Raw genomic sequence first — 21,385 nt, 5'->3', positions numbered from 1 at the left:
AACATGATTTTAACGAAACTGAATAGGGTAGATACTAGGAGAGGATTCCCTAAAGTGTCAAGACGAAAACTAGGGGACATGGTTTAAAGATTTAATGTCCTCAGTGCAATCATCTTCAGCTGCATGATAAATAGTGTTTCCTGTCAAGGTCAGAAGTAACTATGTTCACTAATGATTGCAATGTCCAACACCTTTCAGAATTCCATAGATCTAAAGCAGTCCAGATCCAAATACAGCAAGAACTGGACAATACCCAGTCTTGGGCTGACAAGTGGCAAAATCATGTTTATGCCAGCCAATGCCTTCCTCGCATTTGGAGCAAACAATCTAATGATCAACCCATGACATTCAATTACATGACCATCAGAAAATATCCCATCATAAACATTGAGGGGTGGTCATTGACCAGAAATATAATAGGATTAGCCATGTAAATAGAGTAGCTACAAGTACAAGTTAGATACCATGAATCCTGGAACAAGTACCTCACCTCCTGACTCAAAACCTACCCATTATTTTTAAGGCGCACATCAGGAGTATGATGAAATACTCCCAACTTGCTTGAATACATGCAACTTCAACGCAAAAGTCTTGACACTTCACAAAGTAGTTTCCTTGATTGGCACCACATCCAGGGCATCTACCACTTATGCACAGTAGCATCTATGCATACCATCTATAAAATGAACTGTAGAAAATCACCAAGTTTCCTTAGATAGCACTTTGTAACTCCATGACCGCTTCCATCTAAAAAGAGAGAGGGCAAGTACATGGTTTCCCTCTGAGCCGTGTACCATCCTGACTTGGAAATATATCACCATTCTTTCAACATCACTGGGTCAAGACCCTAACATTCACTCCCTGTCAGCATTGAGAGTCTACCTCCAGTAGATAGACTGAAACAGTTCAAGGCGGCAGCCTACCACCACCATGAAGGACAACTGGGGACAGAATAAATCCTGACCAGACAGCGATGCCTACATCCCCCCGAGTGAATTTTTAAAAAGGCACAGGAGAATTTTGATCTTGTCAGAGTGTGGATTTCCTTTCTCAGAAAAGAGTGGGGACTGGGTCCTTAAAGATTTATTCAAGGCCGAATCAGGTAGATGTTTGGTGGGCAAAGGATTCAGGGGTAATGATAAGCAGACAGGAAAGTGGCACTGAGAATATAACCTGATCAACCAGGAGCTTACCATATGGTCGTGGAAGCTGAAAAGGCCAAATGACCTACTCCTGCACCTATTTCTTATGTTCCCAGGTTCTCCAGAACAGTCAGGAATGCACTAAAAAAAAATTGGGAAGGCAATGTTTTCTAAGTATTTCGCATTAAATACCATCGCTCCAAGTGGCCACCTATCCTGGCCATGTCTATCTCAGAATCTATTAATTGCCTGCTCACAGTTCACAACCATCTCACATTTAATGCTTTCTGCAAATTTTTAATATTGTGCCCAATTCCAGGCCCCTTCAGTTAAATAAAGGAAAGCAGTAGCCCAGGGAAACAACCATCCACCACTATTTTGTCACTTGAGTAGTTTTTAAAAAAAATAAAATCACCGGTTGAGGGAACCACTGGCGAGGACGGCATTTATTGCCCAGAAGATAGTCAGGAGTCAATTGCATTGCTATGGGTCTGGATTCACACGTAGGCCAGGCTAGGTAAGGATGGCAGATTTCCTTCCCAAAAAAGGACAGCAGCAAACAAGATGAGTTTTTGGCAACTGAGACAACTGTTGTAATGAGCCAACAGTTGACTCAGTTGGGCATTTCAGCATTGGGCCGAATTCAAATTTCACCATCTGCCATAGGATTCGTATCCATATCTCCAGTATATTTACTGGGTGACTAATCCAGTGACATTACCACAACACCACCACCACTTGTGCAATTTACTGCTACGTGCACATTTTTGTCCCATAGACAAGCCTGCTGGGCAAGGCAATTGTGCAGCGCATTGTCAAGCCCTGTTGAAGTTCATTTATATCTTAACAGCATTCCCCTCATCAGCTTTCTCGATTTGTTAAAAGCAAATGATTACAATACACTATTATGTTAATTAACCCATATTTGGCTAAGATGATAGTATTTTCACTACAAAATGTTCAAGTGACTCTTGGAGTTGCTGGGTTTATCCTTCCAGCCTCTTGAAGAACAAACCTGTAAGTGGCTCATCCGTCCTATAGTAGCATTGGTAGGTGAGTTCTTTTGATATTTACTGTTTTATTCAGCTGTGTAAGTTAAAGCATGTTTGACTATATTGTATGACGGACATCAGAATCTGCATATTGTCAACAATCAATTGGTGCGTGCATGCAATTTAGCGAGGTTGAATCTGGTGTACTTCCTGATTGAAGTGCGCATCATCGTGATTTAAAAAAAAACTTGGTGCCAGATTCCTTTAAATTATAAAGGGATGAGCAGACAATTGAGTTTTTTTGTACCATAGATAATTCCCAGAAATTATTAGGTATATATAGAGAATAACTAATATTAAATTCAACATTTTTTTGCACCATGGGCATATAAACAGACAATAGCTAGGGCAAAGAGAGAAGGTATGCATCTGAGAACAAAAATATTTTTAAGTACAAACCTTATCTACCAATACTTAATAGTTGTGAAATCTTAACTGTGTGTAAATTACAACAAAACAGTGGCTACTTTCAACAATACTTCAGGATATCTGAGATCATGAAAAGGTTCTGCATAGCAAATGCAAGATTTTTTTCCCCAGATGTGAAATTTGGTGAATTAATCTGAGAGGGGCTTTTTGCTGAATATAGAGAAATCCAGGAAGTAAGGAACATGCACGTACCAGATAAAGGAGAGGCACAAGCAAAAATCCAAAGCTTAAACTTCCAAATGATGGAGAGCAGGAAGGTGTACAAAGTGCCGGCCATTATAGTTGCAAACAAAACACAGGAGTAGGATTGGAACAGTGTTATAGGTTTCGCGATCGAAAATGGAACATAATTCATCAATAGGTTTAGAGTAATTCTAAATAAGGACAAGGGAAATCAATAAAATTGAAGGACATAATTTCATTGTGTTGGCAGAACATCTGCCCAGGTGGATTGCATTTGAAAATGACAGAAATATCTCATTTCGATGCCCTCTTCTGGTGCAGTGGTAATGTCCCTGACCTGGAACCCAGAGGCGCCTAGGTTCAAGATCCAGAGGAGTGTAATAACATGTCCTAACAGGTTGATTTGAAAAACAGGCTAAAAAAACAAAAATATCTCATTTCAGGGTTCTCCTTTGCGCAGAGGTAGTGTCCCCACCCCCAGACCAAGTGACGTGGGTTCAAGTCCCACCTGGTCCAGATGTGTCTGAACATCTCTGAACAGGTTGATCAGAAAATATTCTCAAGTACAGTGCTTTTGATGGTCACTAGACATGTCAAAGTGCTTTTCCAGCCTTTTGAAGTACTTCTTTTTTGAAGGGTAATCACTTTTGTATGTGATGAAACATGCACAGTCAACACCCACAAACAGCAAATGGGAGGCCTTCAAAGAGAAGCAGTTAGGTATAAAGAAGCTAGGGTTCCTTGGATGACTGCAGAAGTGAAGTATGCAATTCACAGGTTACAAAAGGCAATTTGCATTGCACAGCACTATCAAATGGCTGATCCAGCATTCGATGAGGTGTGAGTGCCCACTAGGTGCTGTTTTAAGTTAATAGAAAGGAATTTTCTCAGCTGTACTCTAGAAGGCTTTATTTTTGAGTGCTCCTGCATTTCTCAAGAGTTGCTATCTTCAAAGATTACAATGGATTATGTCACCGGCACACTTAAAAGATGCAAAAGGTCTAACAAACACTGATTTTTCCTTTGGGTCTGTACCATGACAAGGAGCTGGAGCAGACTGTAAAGAGAAATGAATGTAAATTAATAAAGTTTGTGTTCAAGAATGATACTATTATCATCTTCGGATACTTTATTCTTCTAGACTGGATGAAGAACAACAATAGGCTTGATGATTGACCAGAGCACATTCAGGACACTTGCTTAAAACAACATATTTGGGGAAGCCAAAATATATAATGTTCAATGTGGAAACGAATAATGAGTCAGGGTGATTCATGTCTTCATAGCAAGGAACCCTATATGCAGGAGGAACACATGACAATTTCAGTTCCAGGGCAAAGATGTAGATCTGAAGCTATCCCTTAAAAGTTAAGGTAATTACAAGGGTACGACGACAGCTGGCTAAAAAGTGGACTGGGAAAACAAAAAGTAACAAAGGTAGAGAGAAGTAATAGCAGACATTACAGAATATACTGTCTAATTTTTAACCTTCTAAATTTTTTCTGCCACCGCACACTGCTCTGTGCGCAGCAGCAGCTTCTAAAAACAGAAGCTAAGCACAAGTACACCAAATGGCTTGGCCAGAGTTTCCCAAGACTTACGTGGCCGAGATGGGATACTGAAATATATCTTGATAGCAATGTGAAAGAACACCTCTCAGAAGAATGCAGTACCTGTGATTAACAAATTAAAGGTAGTTTACCTTTTTTCTTAGTTTGAGACTATGCTATCAGGATAGCAGTTGGCATAAAGATTCCAAACAAAACTACAGAAACCTTAAAAATCAACTTAAAAAGGAATCTCTCTAATTAAGGAGTTTATATAGAAAGATCATGGACCAATTTACACGGCGTTATTATGAAGTCAGAGAGACTTACAGCACGGAAACAGACCCTTCGGTTTAACCCACCCATGCCGACCAGATATCCCCACCCAATCTAGTCCCACCTGCCAGCACCTCCAAACCCTTCCTCTTCATATACCCATCCAAATGCCTCTTAAATGTTGCAATTGTACCAGCCTCCACCACTTCCTCTGGTAGCTCATTCCATACACGTACCACCCTCAGTGAAAATGTTGCCCCTTAGGTCTCTTATATCTTTCCCCTCTCACCCTAAACCTATGCCCTCTAGTTCTGGACTCCCCGACCCAGGTCTATTTACCCTATCCATGCCCCTCAATTTTGTAAACCTCTATAAGGTCACCCCTCAGCCTCTGACGCTCCAGGGAAAACAGCTCCAGTCTGTTCAGCCTCTCTCTATAGCTCAAATCCTCCAACCCTGGCAACATCCTTGTAAATCTTTTCTGAACCCTTTCAAGTATCACAACATCTTTCTGATAGGAAGGAGACCAGAATTGCAAGCTATATTCCAACAGTGGTCTAACCAATGTCATATACAGCCACAACATGACCTCCCAACTCCTGTACTCAATACTCTGACCAATAAAGGAAAGCATACCAAATGCCTTCTTCACTATCTTATCTACCTGTGACTCCACTTTCAAGGAGCAATGATCCTGCACTCCAAAGTCTCTTTTTTCAGCAGCACTCCCTAGTACCTTACCATTAAGTGTATGAGTCCTGTTTTGATTTGCTTTCCCAAATGCAGCACCTCTCATTTATCTGAATGAAACAATCTGCCACTTCTCAGCCCAGTGGCCGATCTGATCAAGATCCTGTTGTAATCTGAGGTAACCTTCTTCACTGCCCACTATACTTTCAATTTTGACATCATCTGCAAACTTACTAACTGTACCTCTTATGCTCGCATCCAAATCAGTTCTGTATTCAAATGACAAGTTCTCCTTGTATTCCATGAGATCTAACTTGCTAACCAGTCTCCCATGGGGAACCTTGTCGAACGCCTTACTGAAGTCCATATGGATCACATCCACTGCTCTGCCCTCAATCCCCGTTGTTACTTCAAAAAACTCAATCCATCAAGTTTGAGAGACATGGTTTCCCATGCACAAAGCCACGTTGACTATCCCTAATCAGTCCTTGCATTTCCAAACACATATACGTAACTGTTCCCTCAGGATTCCCTCCAACAACTTGCCCACCAATGACGTCAGTCTCACTGATCTATAGTTCCCTGGCTTGTCCTTACCACCCTTCTTAAACAGTGACACTACGTTAGCTAATCCTCAGTCTTCCAGCACCTCACCTGTGACTATTGATGATACAAATATCTCAGCAAGAGGCCCAGCAATTCCTTCCCTAGCTTCCCACATAGTTCTCGGGTACACCTGATCAGGTCCTGGGGATTTATCCACCTTTATGCGTTTCATGACATCCAGCATTTCCTCCTCGGTAATATGGACATTTTTCAAGATGTCACCATATATTTCCCACCATTCTATATCTTCCATGTCCATTTTCACAGTAAACACTGATGCAAAATACTTGTTTAGTATCTCCCCTATTTTCTGCAGCTCCACACCAAAGCCACCTTGCTGATCTTGGAGGGACGTTATTCTCTCCCTAGTTACCTTTTGTCCTTTATGCATTTGTATTTGAACACTTTGGATTCTCCTTAATTCTATTTGCCAAAGCTATCTCATGTCCCCTTTTTGCCCTCCTGATTTCCCTCTTAAGTATACTCCTACTGCCTTTATACTCTAAGGATTCACTTGATCTATCCTGTATATACACCTTACATATGCTTCCTTCTTTTTCTTAACCAAACCCTCAATTTCTTTAGTCATCCAGCAATCCCTATACCTACCAGCCTTTCCTTTCACCCGAACAAGAATAAACTTTCTCTGGATTCTCTTTATCTCATTGCTGAAGGCTTCCCATTTTCCATCCGTCCCTTTACCTGTGAACATTTTCCCCCAATCAGCTTTTGAAAGTTCTTGCTTAATACTGTCAAAATTCGCATTTCTCCAATTTAGAACTTCAACTTTTAGACCTGGTCTATCCTTTGCCATCATTATTTTAAATCTAATAGAATTATGGTCGCTGGCTCCAAAGTGCTCCCCCACTGACACCTCAGTCACCTGCCCTGCCTTATTTCCCAAGAGGTCAAGTTTTGTACTCTCTCTAGTAGGTACATCCACATACTGACTCAGAAAATTATCCTGTACACACAAAGTCCACTCCATCTAAGCCCTTAACACTATGGCAGTCCCAGTCTATGTTTGGAAATTTAAAATCCCCTACCATAATCACCCTATTATTCTTACAGATAGCTGAGATCTCCTTACAAATTTGTTTCTCAATTTCCCTCTGACTATTGGGGGTCTATAATACAAAGCTTATCTCTCCATGCTTCAGGCTCTCTGCCTTTACTCCTGATGAAGGGCTTTTGCCCGAAATGTCGATTTCGCTGCTTCTTGGATGCTGCCTGAACTGCTGTGCTCTTCCAGCACCACTAATCCAAAATCTGGTTTCCAGCATCTGCAGTCATTGTTTTTAACCAATTCCAATAAGGTGACCATCCCTTTCTTATTTCTCAGTTCCACTCAAATAACTTCCTTGGATGTATTTCCAGAAATATCCTCCCTCAGTACAGCTGTAATGCTATCCCTTATCAAAATCACCACTCCCCCTCCTCTCCTGCCTCCCTTTCTATCCTTCCTGTAGCATTTGTATCCTGGAACATTAAGCTGCCAGTCCTGCCCATCCCTGAGCCATGTTTCTGTAATTGCTATGATATCCCAGTCCCATATTCCTAACCATGCCCCGAGTTCATCTGCCTTCCCTGTTAGGCCCCTTGCATCGAAATAAATGCAGTTTAATTTATTAGTCCCACCTTCTCCCTTCCTGCCCCGACTGTTTGACTCGCTTCTGTTCTCAACTGTATCAGTTTCAGATTGATGTCTTCCCTCGCTATCTCCCTGGGTTCCACCCCCCACCCACCATACCAGTTTAAATCCTCCTGAGCAGCTCTAGCAGATCCCCCTGCCCATGTATGAGCCCCCTTCCAATTTAGGTGCAATCCGTCCTTCTTGTACAGGTCATTTCTACCCCAAAGGGGATTCCAGTGATCCAAAAATGTGAATCCTTCTCCTATACACCTCAGCCATGCATTAATCTGCTCTATCCTCCTATCCCTCCCTCACGAGAGCATAACACCAGGTGTAATCTAGATATTACTACTCTCAAGGACCTCCTTTTTTAAATTCCTGTCGAACTCTGTAATCTCCCTTCAGAATCTCAACCTTTTCCCTTCCTATGTCATTGGTTCCAACGTGGACAATGACCTCTTGCTGGCCCATCTCCCTCTTGAGAACATTCTGCACACTCCCTTGATCCTGGCACCAGGGAAGCAACACACGATTCTGCTTTTTCGCTGCTGGCCACAGAAACGTCTGTCTGTACCTCGCACTAAAGAATCCCCTAACACAACTGATCTCTAGGAACCAGACGTATCCCTCATTGCATGAGAGCCAGTTTCTACACCAGAAACTTGGCTGTGCGTGCCACGTTCCCCTGAGAATCCACCACCCCCTACATTTTCCAAAACACCGTACTTGTTTGAAATAGTGATCGCCACAAAAGACTCCTACACTATCTGCCTACCTCTCTTACCTTTCCTGGAGTTAAGCCATCTGTGTGACTGTATCTGAGACTTTTCCCCCTTCCAATAACTGCCATCCATCACATACTGTTGCTGTTGCAAATTCCTCATTGCTTCTAACTGTGTCTCCAACCGATCAATTCGATTTGATAGGATTTGCAACCAACAGCATTTATTGCAGATATAATCCACAGTAACCCATAAACTCAAACTCCCACATCTGACAAGAAGCAAATGTCACTCTACTAAAGGCCATTTTTGCTCCTTCACAATGTACAGACCTAGAAAATAACACCGTCTTTTTCCTCTACAAAACATTGCTCCAGGTTAAAAAATATAGCCATAACTCTTAATTTAAGTTTACTCAAGAGACAGATCTTAGAAAACAAATTTTAAAAAACCCGCTACTCACTACTGCAGACTTTCTGTAGCCACACTTAAAACTATTCACTTATCAGTTTCTGTGCTGTGACTTTGCCCAAACAGTCCCTCCAAGATCAGTTGTGAATTTCACCACTTGCTAATTTTCCCAGACCCACTCAGATGTCCAGCGATCCAGGAGTTCAAACAGCAAAGGCAGTAACTATGCAGATTCACTGTGGTGTCAGTTTCTTTCTCTCCTGCACTGATCTCACCATGTGCTTCCTTTGTCTGTACCTGTCCCTTTTTAAAACTGCTGTTATTTTGACTTTTTTTCTCTCAAAGTTCCAAAACAATGCAACAGCATTTGAAACAGTAATTGCTGCCTCTGGAATTCGATGAAATCACCTCCAACACCTAAAATACATCAAAGAAAAAGGAGCAGCTGTTACAATCAGAAATTTTTCCCGTCCTCCATCTTGGATTACCCAGATTCCTCCACCTTTTATTCCATTTCAAAAGTAGAAGGACACAATCAATTCAGATTCAACATGGCAGTTCTCCCATTGGCCTTGAAGTACTTCCTTCAAAACTCTCCACAATTTGCCTTTTCATCCTACAGCTGCTAATGTCAATCAGCTAGGAACCAGAAGCAAACATGAACATAGGGTGGGCACTGGTGGACATGGAATGCTTTGCCTGGTCCAGATGTGAGTCACTAGGAAGCTCCTGCAACCTGTCGTTACCTAGGTGTGATCTGGAGCCAATAAATGTGAAGGGTTTTCTACTTCACAAAAGATAGTTTTCAAATATTAAAGAACTTGGAATAATCAAACATGGTTTAAAAATATTGACCCAGGTACTGTGCTTATTGTTCATATATTATTATAAGGCATTACATGACAGGGTTTCTAATTTGAAAACTGGCATGAGAATGTGTAGGCAATTGTCTACATAGATCCTGACAAATGCACTCCACCCCCATTGTAGTTTCATTTCACACCAATCCCACAAATTCTGTATTTCCAATTTAAATAAGCGAATTAGATTGAAATACAGTTGTTGACAACATGAACAAAAAGGAATCAAGTTTTTTAAAAAAATTATCAAATAGGCATGTGATCTGATTGCATGACTTACAAAAAACAAGAAATAATTTAGCTGGACAAGTCCCAAATTTATGCCAAGTACAGAACAATTTGGGCCTTAATCCAACTGCTTATTCCAGAATCTGGAAATTAATGGTGTTGAAAATTCTTTTAGAATTTAACCCACATTTTAGCTGCATACCATATGGACATATAGAACACAGTACAAAAAAAACTCAACAAATTTCAGAGGGATAGTCTGAAACATTCTCCTGGTTGTAGAGAATTCTGACCATGTCAAGCCCACAGCACCACAATGTCCATGAGTAGGATGAGGTGGCGTTGCAAATCTCACCCTTGTCAGAACACAATAAACCTCATTGTGTTGGCACCAATTAGCATCACATGCTGTCCAACCAACAGTGTAATTCAAGCAGGATTCAAACACTGAACAGTTAAGGAACTGTGAGTGAAAAATACCAACTCCAATTTGCACTATGCCAAATAATTGAGGGTGCCAGGATCTTGTGGTGCAATCATCATGTTCCTACCTCTGGGCCAGAAGGACAGGTTCAAGTCCCACCTGACCCAGAGATACAGTGTGTCCAAACAGGTCAAATGAAGTAATTACATTGTTTCACTAAAACATCTGTTTTGGGTGGATTTGGAGGAGTTGAACAGAGTGCAGCGATAATGCAAAATTTCAAATGTTTGAGGTACTAAAGTTCATATCAGGTCAAGATTAACACTAAGTATTAAGACAGCCTCATTTGTGGAGCTTTTGAAATAAAAGGAACCCGAATTAATGTGAATATTTGTTACAAAAGGCCAAATATCAATGGGAATGCCAGTTCAAATCAATTGCCAGAAGCAATGAGACACAAGCAGCTTCCATGACATTGCTTGTCATCCTTACAGGAAAGATATTGATCAAAGTTGCCTGAAAGGCGCAAAGTATAAAGATAAAGAAAACAAAGTTTTTAAACAGCATTTGCATTGGCTGTATCAACCAAAATAGTTTGGCCGCATATCAATACAAGACTAATCATACGTGTGCAACTCAACCATTTTTCAGCAATAACAAAAATACAGTCGAAGACAACATTGGTTACGATAAAGTAGTAACACACAGACACTTAAAATAATCCATCTGAAGCTTCCGATTGCAATCTGCAAAATGCCTGGAGAAACAGAAGTTATTAAAGTGCAGTCCATGCACTATATTTGGAACGAACTGATGCAACATCTCACTGAACTATCAAATGACTATTAGTTGTTTAAAAGAAATGTTACTTCCCTCACACCTTGAGGCATGAAAGCGAGACAACACTAATACATGAAATATGTAATAATTAACGTCAAATGATTTGCGACACTGCAAACAGATTTTAACATCTTCATAATGGATCACAGAGCAGCAATATATAATTAAATACAGGTTTTGTTTTCCCCATCCTGAATAGTGTCATTTTAGGAGAAACTGGAATCAAAGGAGCATGCTAATTAACAAAAAGGATTAAGCAGAAGACAAGAAAAAGAAAACAAGTACTACTTTCAGCCAATGTCTATACAATACAGATGTGACTGGTTGCAAATAAAATGTAAGAATTCGTATTGAGGGACCACCACTCAGCCTATTGGATCGTGTGTTTCCTTAATACATCAAGAAACTATTTACCAAATGATCAGAAAGAAACATTTGGTAAAAAAGTTCAGAGTACTCAAAGCCACTGTTTTGACCTTGGTCTGCAAAGAAGTGATTTAAAACTAGCCCCACCAGTTGTCATTCACCTTGCATCCTTCTCTACTTCCAAAATCTAATATTCTCCAATTTAAAAACAATGTTGCTTGCATCAACCACACAGTCAAATTATTCCATTTTGCAACAACTCTCTTCATACAAAGAATACCTACTTTAAAGTTACCTGATAACTTTTTAGTGAAACAATTAGTTTTTATGCCTAACCTATGAAAGGAAACCTATGAAATCTCAAACAAAAATTTTGAAAACTATAATATTAGTTTTTAAATTATACATCAAATCACCTTTGCTCAGCTGGAAAAAGGCCCAGAGCATCTCCTTGGGGACGATGGCTGTGCGTTTGCTAGTTATACCAGCATTTATTGCCCATCTCCAATTGCCCTTGAAAAGGCAACAAGCTGCCTTTTTGAATCATTGCAGTCCATTTAGTCTAGATACACCCATAATGCTCACTGAGGTACTAAACAAAGACATTCACAGCAGCTGCAACAATTCACAATATTCCAAACAAAGAAAACCTTTTCTTGTTTGAGGGTCAGGGAGGGAGAAAATAATCTCCCATTGTGGACAGAATCTTAAAACAACTGCCAGGATCTGAATCAATACTGAGTCAGTCTGCATTCGGATATCAGGTATGGCTGAAATCTGCCCATTAAAAAAAAACCTGGAATCATGGATAGTCCATTTCTGAACTTGATTGAAATAAGGGGTCTCCAAGTAATTTTTACAAGGGGTTTAAAATTATTCATGTTCTCTTTGGGGCAGCACGGTGGCTCAGTGGTTAGCACTGCTGCCTCACAGCACCAGAGACCCGGGTTTGATTCCGCCTCAGGCAACTGTGTGTGGAGTTTACACTTTCTCCCCATGTCTGCGTGGGTTTTCTCCAGGTGCTTCGTTATCCTCCCACAATCCAAAGATGTGCAGGTCAGGTGAATTGGCCATACTAAATTGCCCATTGTGTCAGGGGTAAGGGAATGGATCTGAGTGGGTTGCTCTTCTGAGGGTTGGTGTGGACTTGTTGGGCTGAAAGGCCTGTTTCCATACTGTAGGGAATCTAATCAAATCAAAGCAGTTAAAAGCACTTTTGGGAAGAAAAAAAAGTTTTTGTAGAATCAGCAAGTCTGGAAAGAGAACTGCTCAGTCCAAAGGGTTGCTGTGATGTTCGAAGTATTCACTTACATGATATGTTTCAAACATGGCTGTCAAGAAAGGTCGCAGAGCAGTGCTATGTTGTATGTTTCGGTTTCGCCTCACCAAAAAACACATTTTGACGTAGTCACCCCGCAATATGACATTAACTTCTACTAACCAAACCAAACCAACCCAGGAACAAATAACGCAAGAGAAACGGAGTAGGTCTGGCCTTGACCACTAAGAACTCTAAGAGAACTCCAAATTTTAATGTTATTAGGCACATTCTTTACATTGATCATACCAATGAATTTTTATAGACCATTATTCTGTTTCTGATCTTGGCCAAATGCTTCTAGCTATAATCCTTAGATCAGGCAGTTAACAAACTGACAATTGATGTTACATTATATCTATGAATTTTCTAAAAATAAGCATGAACAACTTGAGACTTCTTTCTCTCAAATGCAAAAAGTGGGATTACCAGAAATGAAATTCATCAATTTGACAATATCTGTATTGACAAGATCTGTATTCTGAAGGAAATACTAAGGTCAATCAACCTACCTAGATATTTTGCTGAATGCATCCAGTAGTTTTCAAGTGGTCTATTAAGGATCAACCACCTCTCAATTTGGTATAGTTTACAAATTTGATCAACGCAGACCAGTTATCTGAATCCTTCTTTGTATTCCAATTGAAAACAGCAAAGTTCCAAAACCAACCCCGAGTCACGCCACTCAGCATTTCCCGTCCTCCTGCCACTGTAGCTTCTGTAATTATTATCGGTCAGTTAAATTCTAAAAGTTTTCTTCTGAACTCAGAATAATTTAACAAAGCTTAAAATCTTCAAAATCCATTCTCAAAAGTGCTCTTGGAACATCAATTTCTGAAAAATTGCCAGTGTGTAGTCGAGATCAAAGCACCTTCGTACATTTTAGACAGCCTTTAGTTAATTCAACAGTCAACACCCTACAAAGTAGCAATCAAAGAGAAAGTTAAAAATCAAACAACACCAGGTTATAGTCCAACAGGTTATTTGGAAGCGCTAGCTTTCAGAGCGCGGCTCCCTCATCAGGAGGGAGTAGGGCAGCGCTCCAAAAACTAGCATTTCCAAATAACCTGTTGGACTATAACCTGGGGTTTGATTTTTAATTTTGTCCACCCAGTCCAACAACGGCCTCCAAATCAAAGAGAAAGAATTTTAAACAGTACAAAAGTGCAATACTGGTCAGAGGAAGTCATCCTGAAACCATTTAGTTCTATAAACCAACACAAGACAGATGCTACAACTATGTTTACTCACCATGACATAAGACAAACAGAGATCCTGCAAGTACAAGAAAGTAAACATGAATTCAATATGAAATAATTGAGTCATGGAGGCTAACTCGGGCATAAAGATGTACAGTAGAGAAACAGACATTTCGGTCTAACCCATCAATGCTGGCCAGCTATCCTAAATTAACCTCGTCCCATTTGCCAGCATTTGGCCCATACCCATCCTAACCCTTCCTATTCATATACCCATCCAGATGCCTTTTAAATGTTGTAATTGTACCAGCCTCCACCACTTCCTCTGGCAGCTCATTTCATACACGCACCACCCTCTGCCCCATAGGTAATTTTAAAAATCTTTCCCCTCTCACTTAACTTATGCCTTCTAGCTTTGGATTCCCAAAGGCCAGGGAAAAGACTTACTTATTCAACTTATCCATCAAACTCCATCTGCCACTGCTTGACCCACTGGCCTGTGATCAAGATCCCACTGTACTTCCAATTTTGGTGTCATCTGCAAACTTAGTAACCATACCTAGGTTCACATCCAAATAATTTGGATAAGCGACAAAAGGCAGTGGACCCAGCACCAATTGTTGTGGTACACCACTGGGCACAGGCCTCCAGTCTGAAAAGCACTATCAACACCCTGTCTTCTACCTTCAAGCCAGTGCGGTATCCAAATGAGATATTCAATGTATTCAATGAGATCCAACCTTGCTAACCACTCTACCACGAGGAATCTTATCAAATACCTTACTTAGGTCCATGCAGATCATAGGCAAAAGAGAGGACTGCAGATGCTGGAAACCAGAGTCTAGATTAGAGTGGTGCTAGAAAAGCACAGCAGGTCAGGCAGCATCCAAGGAGCAAGAAAATTGATGTTTCGGGCAAAAGCCCTTCAGATCATGTTCACTGCTCTGCCCTCAATCCTCTTCCATTACTTCTTGGAAAAAAAACTCAAGCTAGAGGGATTGACGAGGGCAGATCAGTAGATGTGATCGATATGAACTTCAGTAAGGCGTACGACAAGGTTCCCCATGGGAGACTGATTAGCAAGGTTAGATCTCATGGAATACAGGGAGAACTAGCCATTTGGATACAGAACTGGCTCAAAGGTAGAAGACAGAGGGTGGTGGTGGAGGGTTGTTTTTCAGACTGGAGGCCTGTGACCAGTGGAGTGCCACAAGGATCGGTGCTGGGCCCTCTACTTTTTGTCATTTACATAAATGATTTGGATGCGAGCATAAGAGGTATAGTTAGTAAGTTTGCAGATGACACCAAAATTGGAGGTATAGTGGAAAGTAAAGAGGGTTACCTCAGATTACAAAAAGATGTTGACCAGATGGGCCAATGGACTGAGAAGTGGCAGATGGAGTTTTATTCAGATAACTGCAAGGTGCTGCATTTTGGGAAAACAAATCTTAGTAAGACTTCTACACTTAATGATAAGGTCCTAGGGAGTGTTGCTGAACAAAGAGACCTTGGAGTGCAGGTTCATAGCTCCTTGAAAGTGGAGTTGCAGGTAGATTGGATAGTGAAGACGACGTTTTGTTTGCTTTCCTTTATTGGTCAGAGTAATGAGTATAGGAGTTGGGAGGTCATGTTGCGGCTGTACAGGACATTGGTTAGGTCACTGTTGGAATATTGCATGCAATTCTGATCTCCTTCCTATCAGAAAGATGTTGTGATACTTGAAAGAGTTCAGAAAAGGTTTACAAGGATGTTGCCAGGGTTGGAGGATTTGAGCTATAAGGAGAGGCTGGACAGGCTGAAGCTGTTTTCCCTAGAGCGTCGGACGCTGAGGGGTGACCTTATAGAGGTTTACAACATTATGAGGGGCATGAGGGGCATAAATAGACAAAGTCTTTTCCATGGGGACAGGGAGTCCAGAACTAGAGGGCATAGTTTAAGGTGAGAGTGGAAGATATAAAAGAGACCTCAGGGGCAACCTTTTCACACAGAGGGTGGTACGTGTATGGAATGAGCTGCCAGAGGATGTGGTGGAGGCTGGTACAATTGCAACATTTAAGAGGCATTTGGATGGGTATATGAATAGGAAGGGTTTGGAGGGATATGGGCCGGGTGCGCCTTGCTGATCTTTGAGGGGCCCTTTTCTCTCCCTCGTTACCCTTTTGTCCTTAATGTATTTATAAAATCCCTTTAGATGCTCCTTAACCCTATTTGCCAAAGCTACCTTATGTCCCCTTTTCGCCCTCCTGATTTCCCTCTTAAGTATACTCTTACTGCCTTTATACTTTCACTCAATCTATACCTGATGTAGGCTTCCTTCTTGTTCTTAACAAAAACCTCAATTTCTCAAGTCATCCAGCATTGCCTAAAACTACCAGCCTCACCCTTCATCCCAAAACGAACAGTCTGTGGATTCTCATCTCATTTTCAAAGGCTTCCCATTTTCCATCCCTTTACTTTAGATTTTGGATTAGATTCCCTACAGTGCAGAAACAGGCCCTTCGGCCCAACAAGTCCACACCGACACTCCGAAGAGTAACCCACCCAGACTCATTTCCCTCTGACTAATGCACCTAATGCTATGGGCAATTTAGCATGGCCAATTCACCTGACCTGCACATCTTTGGACTGTGGGAGGAAACCGAAGCACCCGGAGGAAACCCACGCAGACACGGGGAGAATGGCAACTCTCTGTATGGAGTTTACACAGAGGCTGGAATCAAACCTGGGACCCTGGTACTGTGAGGCAGCAGTGCTAACCACTGAGCCACCATGTTTGCAAACATCCACCCCCGATCGATTTTTGGGCGTTCTTGCCTAATAATTTCAAAACTGGCCTTCCTCCAATTTAGAATTTTAACTTTAGATCTGGTATTTGCCTGAAAAAAATCTTGGAAGACTAAAATATTAGGCCATAAACTGAACGGAAAATATACATTAGAAGAAAAACTCAAATTAAACTGAAAAAATTCAAGGTAATAGCAGTCCTCACTTTCTCCTAATAGTAGTTCAAACCAGTAAATGGCAAATACAGAACAGATTTAAAAAGTTCAAGTGACAAACTTGTTCAATGCATTTCTGGTTAGGGCAATGGAAGTGAATATCAGGAAATGAAAAATTAAATAATTGATTGAAATAATTTCTGGGGAAACAAGTTAAACATGCACAAAACATCGCTCCCACCTGAACTCATCCAGTGAATTCTGAGCAAACACCAAGAAATTAATGGCAAGTTTTAATGCAACAGGCCAAGTGAAAAAATAATTCTCTGCCCAAGTTAAGAACAGTTTAGATCAACATAAAACATAAATATCCTCAAAATGCATTTGCGAAGTAGCTCCTTTTAATGTTAAAGTAGTTTCAACAATTAACTGAATCATGCTTCCACCTTCTACTGCCAACAAAATAGGTCAGGTGAAATAATTTTACATGCAAACACTGCAACTGACAGCAGAAGGGAAGATGCTTCTCTTTTACAACTCAAAAGATTCTTGCATCACACAGCAACCACTTCAAGACACAAACATACGTTAGGCGAAGGTAGAATTAGTCCTAATAACCACCTCAGCTGAATAAATCAAACCTAAGAAAGTGAGGACTGCAGATGCTGGAAATCAGAGTCAAGAGTGTGGAAAAGCACAGGTCAGGAATTCCTGATGAAAGGGTCATGCCCAAATCATCGATTTTCCTGCTCCTCAGATGCTGCCTGACCTACTGCGCTTTTTCAGTGGCACACACGACTCAAAATCAAATCTACATCAAATATCCATTTGATGCAGTAATCTACAAATATGAATACACAATATTCCTAAGACTGGAAGAAACATACCTTGAAAACTAAAAAAAGGGGGAAAAAAAGACTTTTTTGTAAACCAAAAACTATTAGTAAGTAACTAATACAATCACAAAGATCGTAGCAATGTTTGCCACTACTAGCCAAATGCCCTAAAATCAGATATATGCCAAGGTGTGAAAAGACCACAGCCATGTCTGACAAATGCATTACACGATAGGCAGACAACTTCTTAAAGAAAAACTCGATGATTCTGCAATTATAGGAGTTAAGTTACTGACGCGTAGGTACATTATACCATGTATGGTGCACTTTCGGCAATCTTCAATTGTGCAAATAACTGGCACATGATATGTAAATCGAGGTTAGGAAATATCACGAGCTGTTCATTGTGATCCAGTTTAAGTACATTCTCTTCCAGAACCAAAAAAAATGGAATAATATTTACAAGCAACCTGCAGGTCACACGAGTGAAAACACGTGAAAGGCTCAAAATTGGAGCACCAAACCTCGAGAAGATATTACTGCATTTCCAGCAATGAGCAAATTAGTTGCAGTTTGGCTCAATTTTAAAAAATGCAAATAATTGTAACAACTGTTGGCACCGACATCCCTCAAGGTGAGTCAGTTTCAGGCGGTAAGCAAAACGTTAGTTCACTAAAACGATGAACGCAGTTTTCCTTTGGGCACCACGCAGCAGAAAGGAAAACCGAGGGAGCCGGATTATGGTGGCCTTTGCTGAGAGGAGGATGTAATCTCATATTAGCAGAGATTATACACCGTCCTGCCATAGACGGCTCGTGGATCAATTTAAACCAGGCGGCGCCTCGAAGCTCCAGCTGCACTCGGCCCAGTTTCATTTACCTTGGTTAGACGTGTCCATCCCTCGTCCTTTCTTCACCAATAACGGGGAAGGGGGTACTCGTTTCGACCGTTACAACTACGGCACTCAAGCGGCCCACCGCCTGCACTGGCAGCACGACCGCTGCACCCACTCTGTCCGCCCGCCCACCTCGTCCTGGAGCCAACAAAACCCCGCCCTCACCGCGGCCACGCCCATTAACCGCCTCAGGCCGCGGCGTGCGGGACGGCCTCGCTTAGCGTCATCGCGTACGGGTGAACGTCACCGCGCACGGGTTGACGTTCCCGCCCGTACGAGCACGTGCTTTCCCAGCGGCCGTTGGTGGCGGGGTGTGCCTCGCACTGAGGTGGACGTCGTCGCCATGCCTGTACCTGTTAGCGCTTGGCTGTGCCATCCGCAAATGAACTGGCGCTTTATGACTCCGGCCTACACATCCTCCGTTCCCAATACCACTCCCCACCGCAGCTTCCCTTTGCAATCGCAGAAGGTGCAACACCTATTCGTTTATTTCCTTCTGACCGCCCAAGGCCCCAGGAGCAGACATGGCGGGTGAAGCAGCCTGCACTTCACCTCTGTCCAGTCTGCTGCATTCACTGTACACAATTTGGTATCATCTGCAGTGGGGGAGGGAAAATCCTTAGTGTGGAAGGAAGCAAATGTCAAAAGGTGTGCTGCTGGAAAAAACACAGCAGGCTGAGCAGCATTCGAGGAGCAGGAAAGTCGGCATTTCAGGCATAAGCCCATTAAGTCTACACGAACCCTCCAAAGAGCATCCCACCCCCGTCACCCTATTCCTGTAGCCCTGCATTTCCCATGGCTAATCCGCCTAGCCCGCACATCCATACAATTTAGCAAGGCTGATCCACATAACCTGTGCATGTTTGGACTGTGGGATGAAACTGGACCACCCAGAGGAAACCCAGGCAGAGACAGGAAGAATGTGCGAACTCCATACACAGCCAACTGAGGCTGGAATTGACCGCAAGTCCCGGATGCTGTGTGGCAGCGATGCTAACCACTGAACCACCTTGTCGTATAGACTGGATAACTGTTATGTGGAGTGCCTATATTCCATCGACAAAAATGACCCCAAGCTTCCAGTTAATCCATCGAATACATACAGTGCGGAAACAGGCCATTCAGCCCAACAAGTCTACACCAAGCCTCCAAAGAGCATCCCACCTAGACCCAGCCCATCCCTGTAACGTTGCATTTCCCATGTAACCTACACATCCCTGAACACTACGGGACAATTTAGCATGGCCAGTCAACTTAACCTGCACATATTTGGACTCTGGGAGGAAACAAGAGCGTCCGGAGGAAATCTACACAGACATGGGGAGATTGTGCAAACTCCGCACAGACATTCGCCCGAGGCTGGAATTGAACCCATGTTCCTGGTGTTTTGAGGCAATAGTGCTAACCTGTGAGCCACTGTGCCACCCCCTAACAGATTGTCTGTGACTTCAATACACTAATGTGTTCTCATGTCACCATTTCTTCAACCTTAGCGCAAGCTTGAAGAACAACATCTCATTTTCCACTTGGGGTCTCTGCAGACTCTTGGACTCAACATCAAGTTCAATAACTTTCGAGACTTTGTAATGTCAGAGGTTGTTTTTAGCACAGTAAAGCACTCTCACCTATTCCTTGGCCTATTATCACACTATATGGGTTGCATTCAATACAGCTCACCCATTGCCTCCTACTCTTAGCTCTTTTTATCACTTATTCAGCTTTTCCTCTGTCCTGGCCTGCTATCCATAGTCTCTGTGTTTACCTACCCCTTTCATATCTCTGTCTGTGGGCTCAATCTCCACGTATCCACTCAACTCTCCACACACCCCTCTACCCCAACCAATTTCATCTGCAGTGGAAATGCCACTTTTTCCTAACTGCCAACAGTTCTGCTAAAGAGTCACCAGACTTAAAATGTTAACTCTGCTTTCTTGCCATAGATGCTGCCAGACATGCTGATTTCTCCAGGAATTTCTATGTTTGTGTTATTGTCAGTGATGGGGCACACTATATTGCAGGGGATAGGAATAAGTTTGGCTCAGTTGGCGAGACAGCTGATTAGTGATGCCAACAGCACTGGTTTGATTCCAATAACGTCTGAAGTTACAATAAAAACAGAAATTGCTGAAGTTCCCAAAGGTAGGGTTTCTCTAAATATTGGTTTTCTCCGCTTTCACTTCACAGATGTTGCCAGATCTGCTAGGCCTCTAGCAATTTCTGTTGTCCTTCATGGTAACCTCAGACAGTACAGGAATTGACCCATGCTGTTGGCATCAATTTTGCGAAAGATTTCCAGCATCCGTAGTTTCATGTCACCATGAATTACTGTTCTCAACCTTGCCTGAGGCACGGTGACCCTCAGGGGGCTTTTCAGGTGCAGGGGCAATGCCTTTCCCTCTGGACCAGGAGGCCCAAGTTTACGTTCCATCTCCCCCCCACTGAAATGTGTAACAGCAGATTAGAAATATCTAAGCCACCACCAGTTGTCCCTCTATAATTAGAGAGCAGCCCTATAGTCCAGTTCAATTATGGCAACTTCAAGTTTACCGCTGCATTGAAAAGGAGCATATAGAAGATTCCATTAACAAATTGTAACACTACTTAAGATACTGGCCAAACATATTGGAAACTATATTTATTGATTAATCTGAGATACACCAAAAAAATTAAATGAAAACAAGTGACTATCACTCCATTTACTGCCCGTAGAGTTTCACATGGATCGTGCTTTGCTCAGTCATTTAAGAGGCAACCACTTTGTTGTAGATGATAGTTGCCTTCTCTAAAGG

General features: G+C 41.9%; 1 protein-coding gene across 5 annotated transcripts in view; it reads right to left on the bottom strand.

The window, feature by feature from the left end:
• Nucleotides 1–18,731, bottom strand: part of tpd52 (tumor protein D52) — a 150,257-nt gene extending 131,526 nt beyond the window's left edge. Inside the window, exon 1 of one of the 5 annotated variants that reach the window (XR_006311512.1) lies at nucleotides 18,581–18,729. Coding sequence is in view for 4 of the 5 variants with exons in the window: in XM_043689103.1 (XP_043545038.1) it covers nucleotides 18,581–18,599 (19 nt within the window). In the remaining variant the exon portion in view is untranslated. Of the gene's footprint in view, nucleotides 1–18,580 lie in introns of all 5 variants that reach the window. The other 4 variants (XM_043689103.1, XM_043689099.1, XM_043689100.1 and 1 more) reach the window with 4 other exon arrangements.
• Nucleotides 18,732–21,385: the final 2,654 nt, after the last annotated feature.

Source organism: Chiloscyllium plagiosum, chromosome 4, assembly GCF_004010195.1.
Source record: "Chiloscyllium plagiosum isolate BGI_BamShark_2017 chromosome 4, ASM401019v2, whole genome shotgun sequence".
NCBI lineage: Eukaryota > Metazoa > Chordata > Chondrichthyes > Orectolobiformes > Hemiscylliidae > Chiloscyllium > Chiloscyllium plagiosum.
Note: the sequence above shows the minus strand (reverse complement) of the source record. Positions and strands in the feature narration are given on the sequence as shown.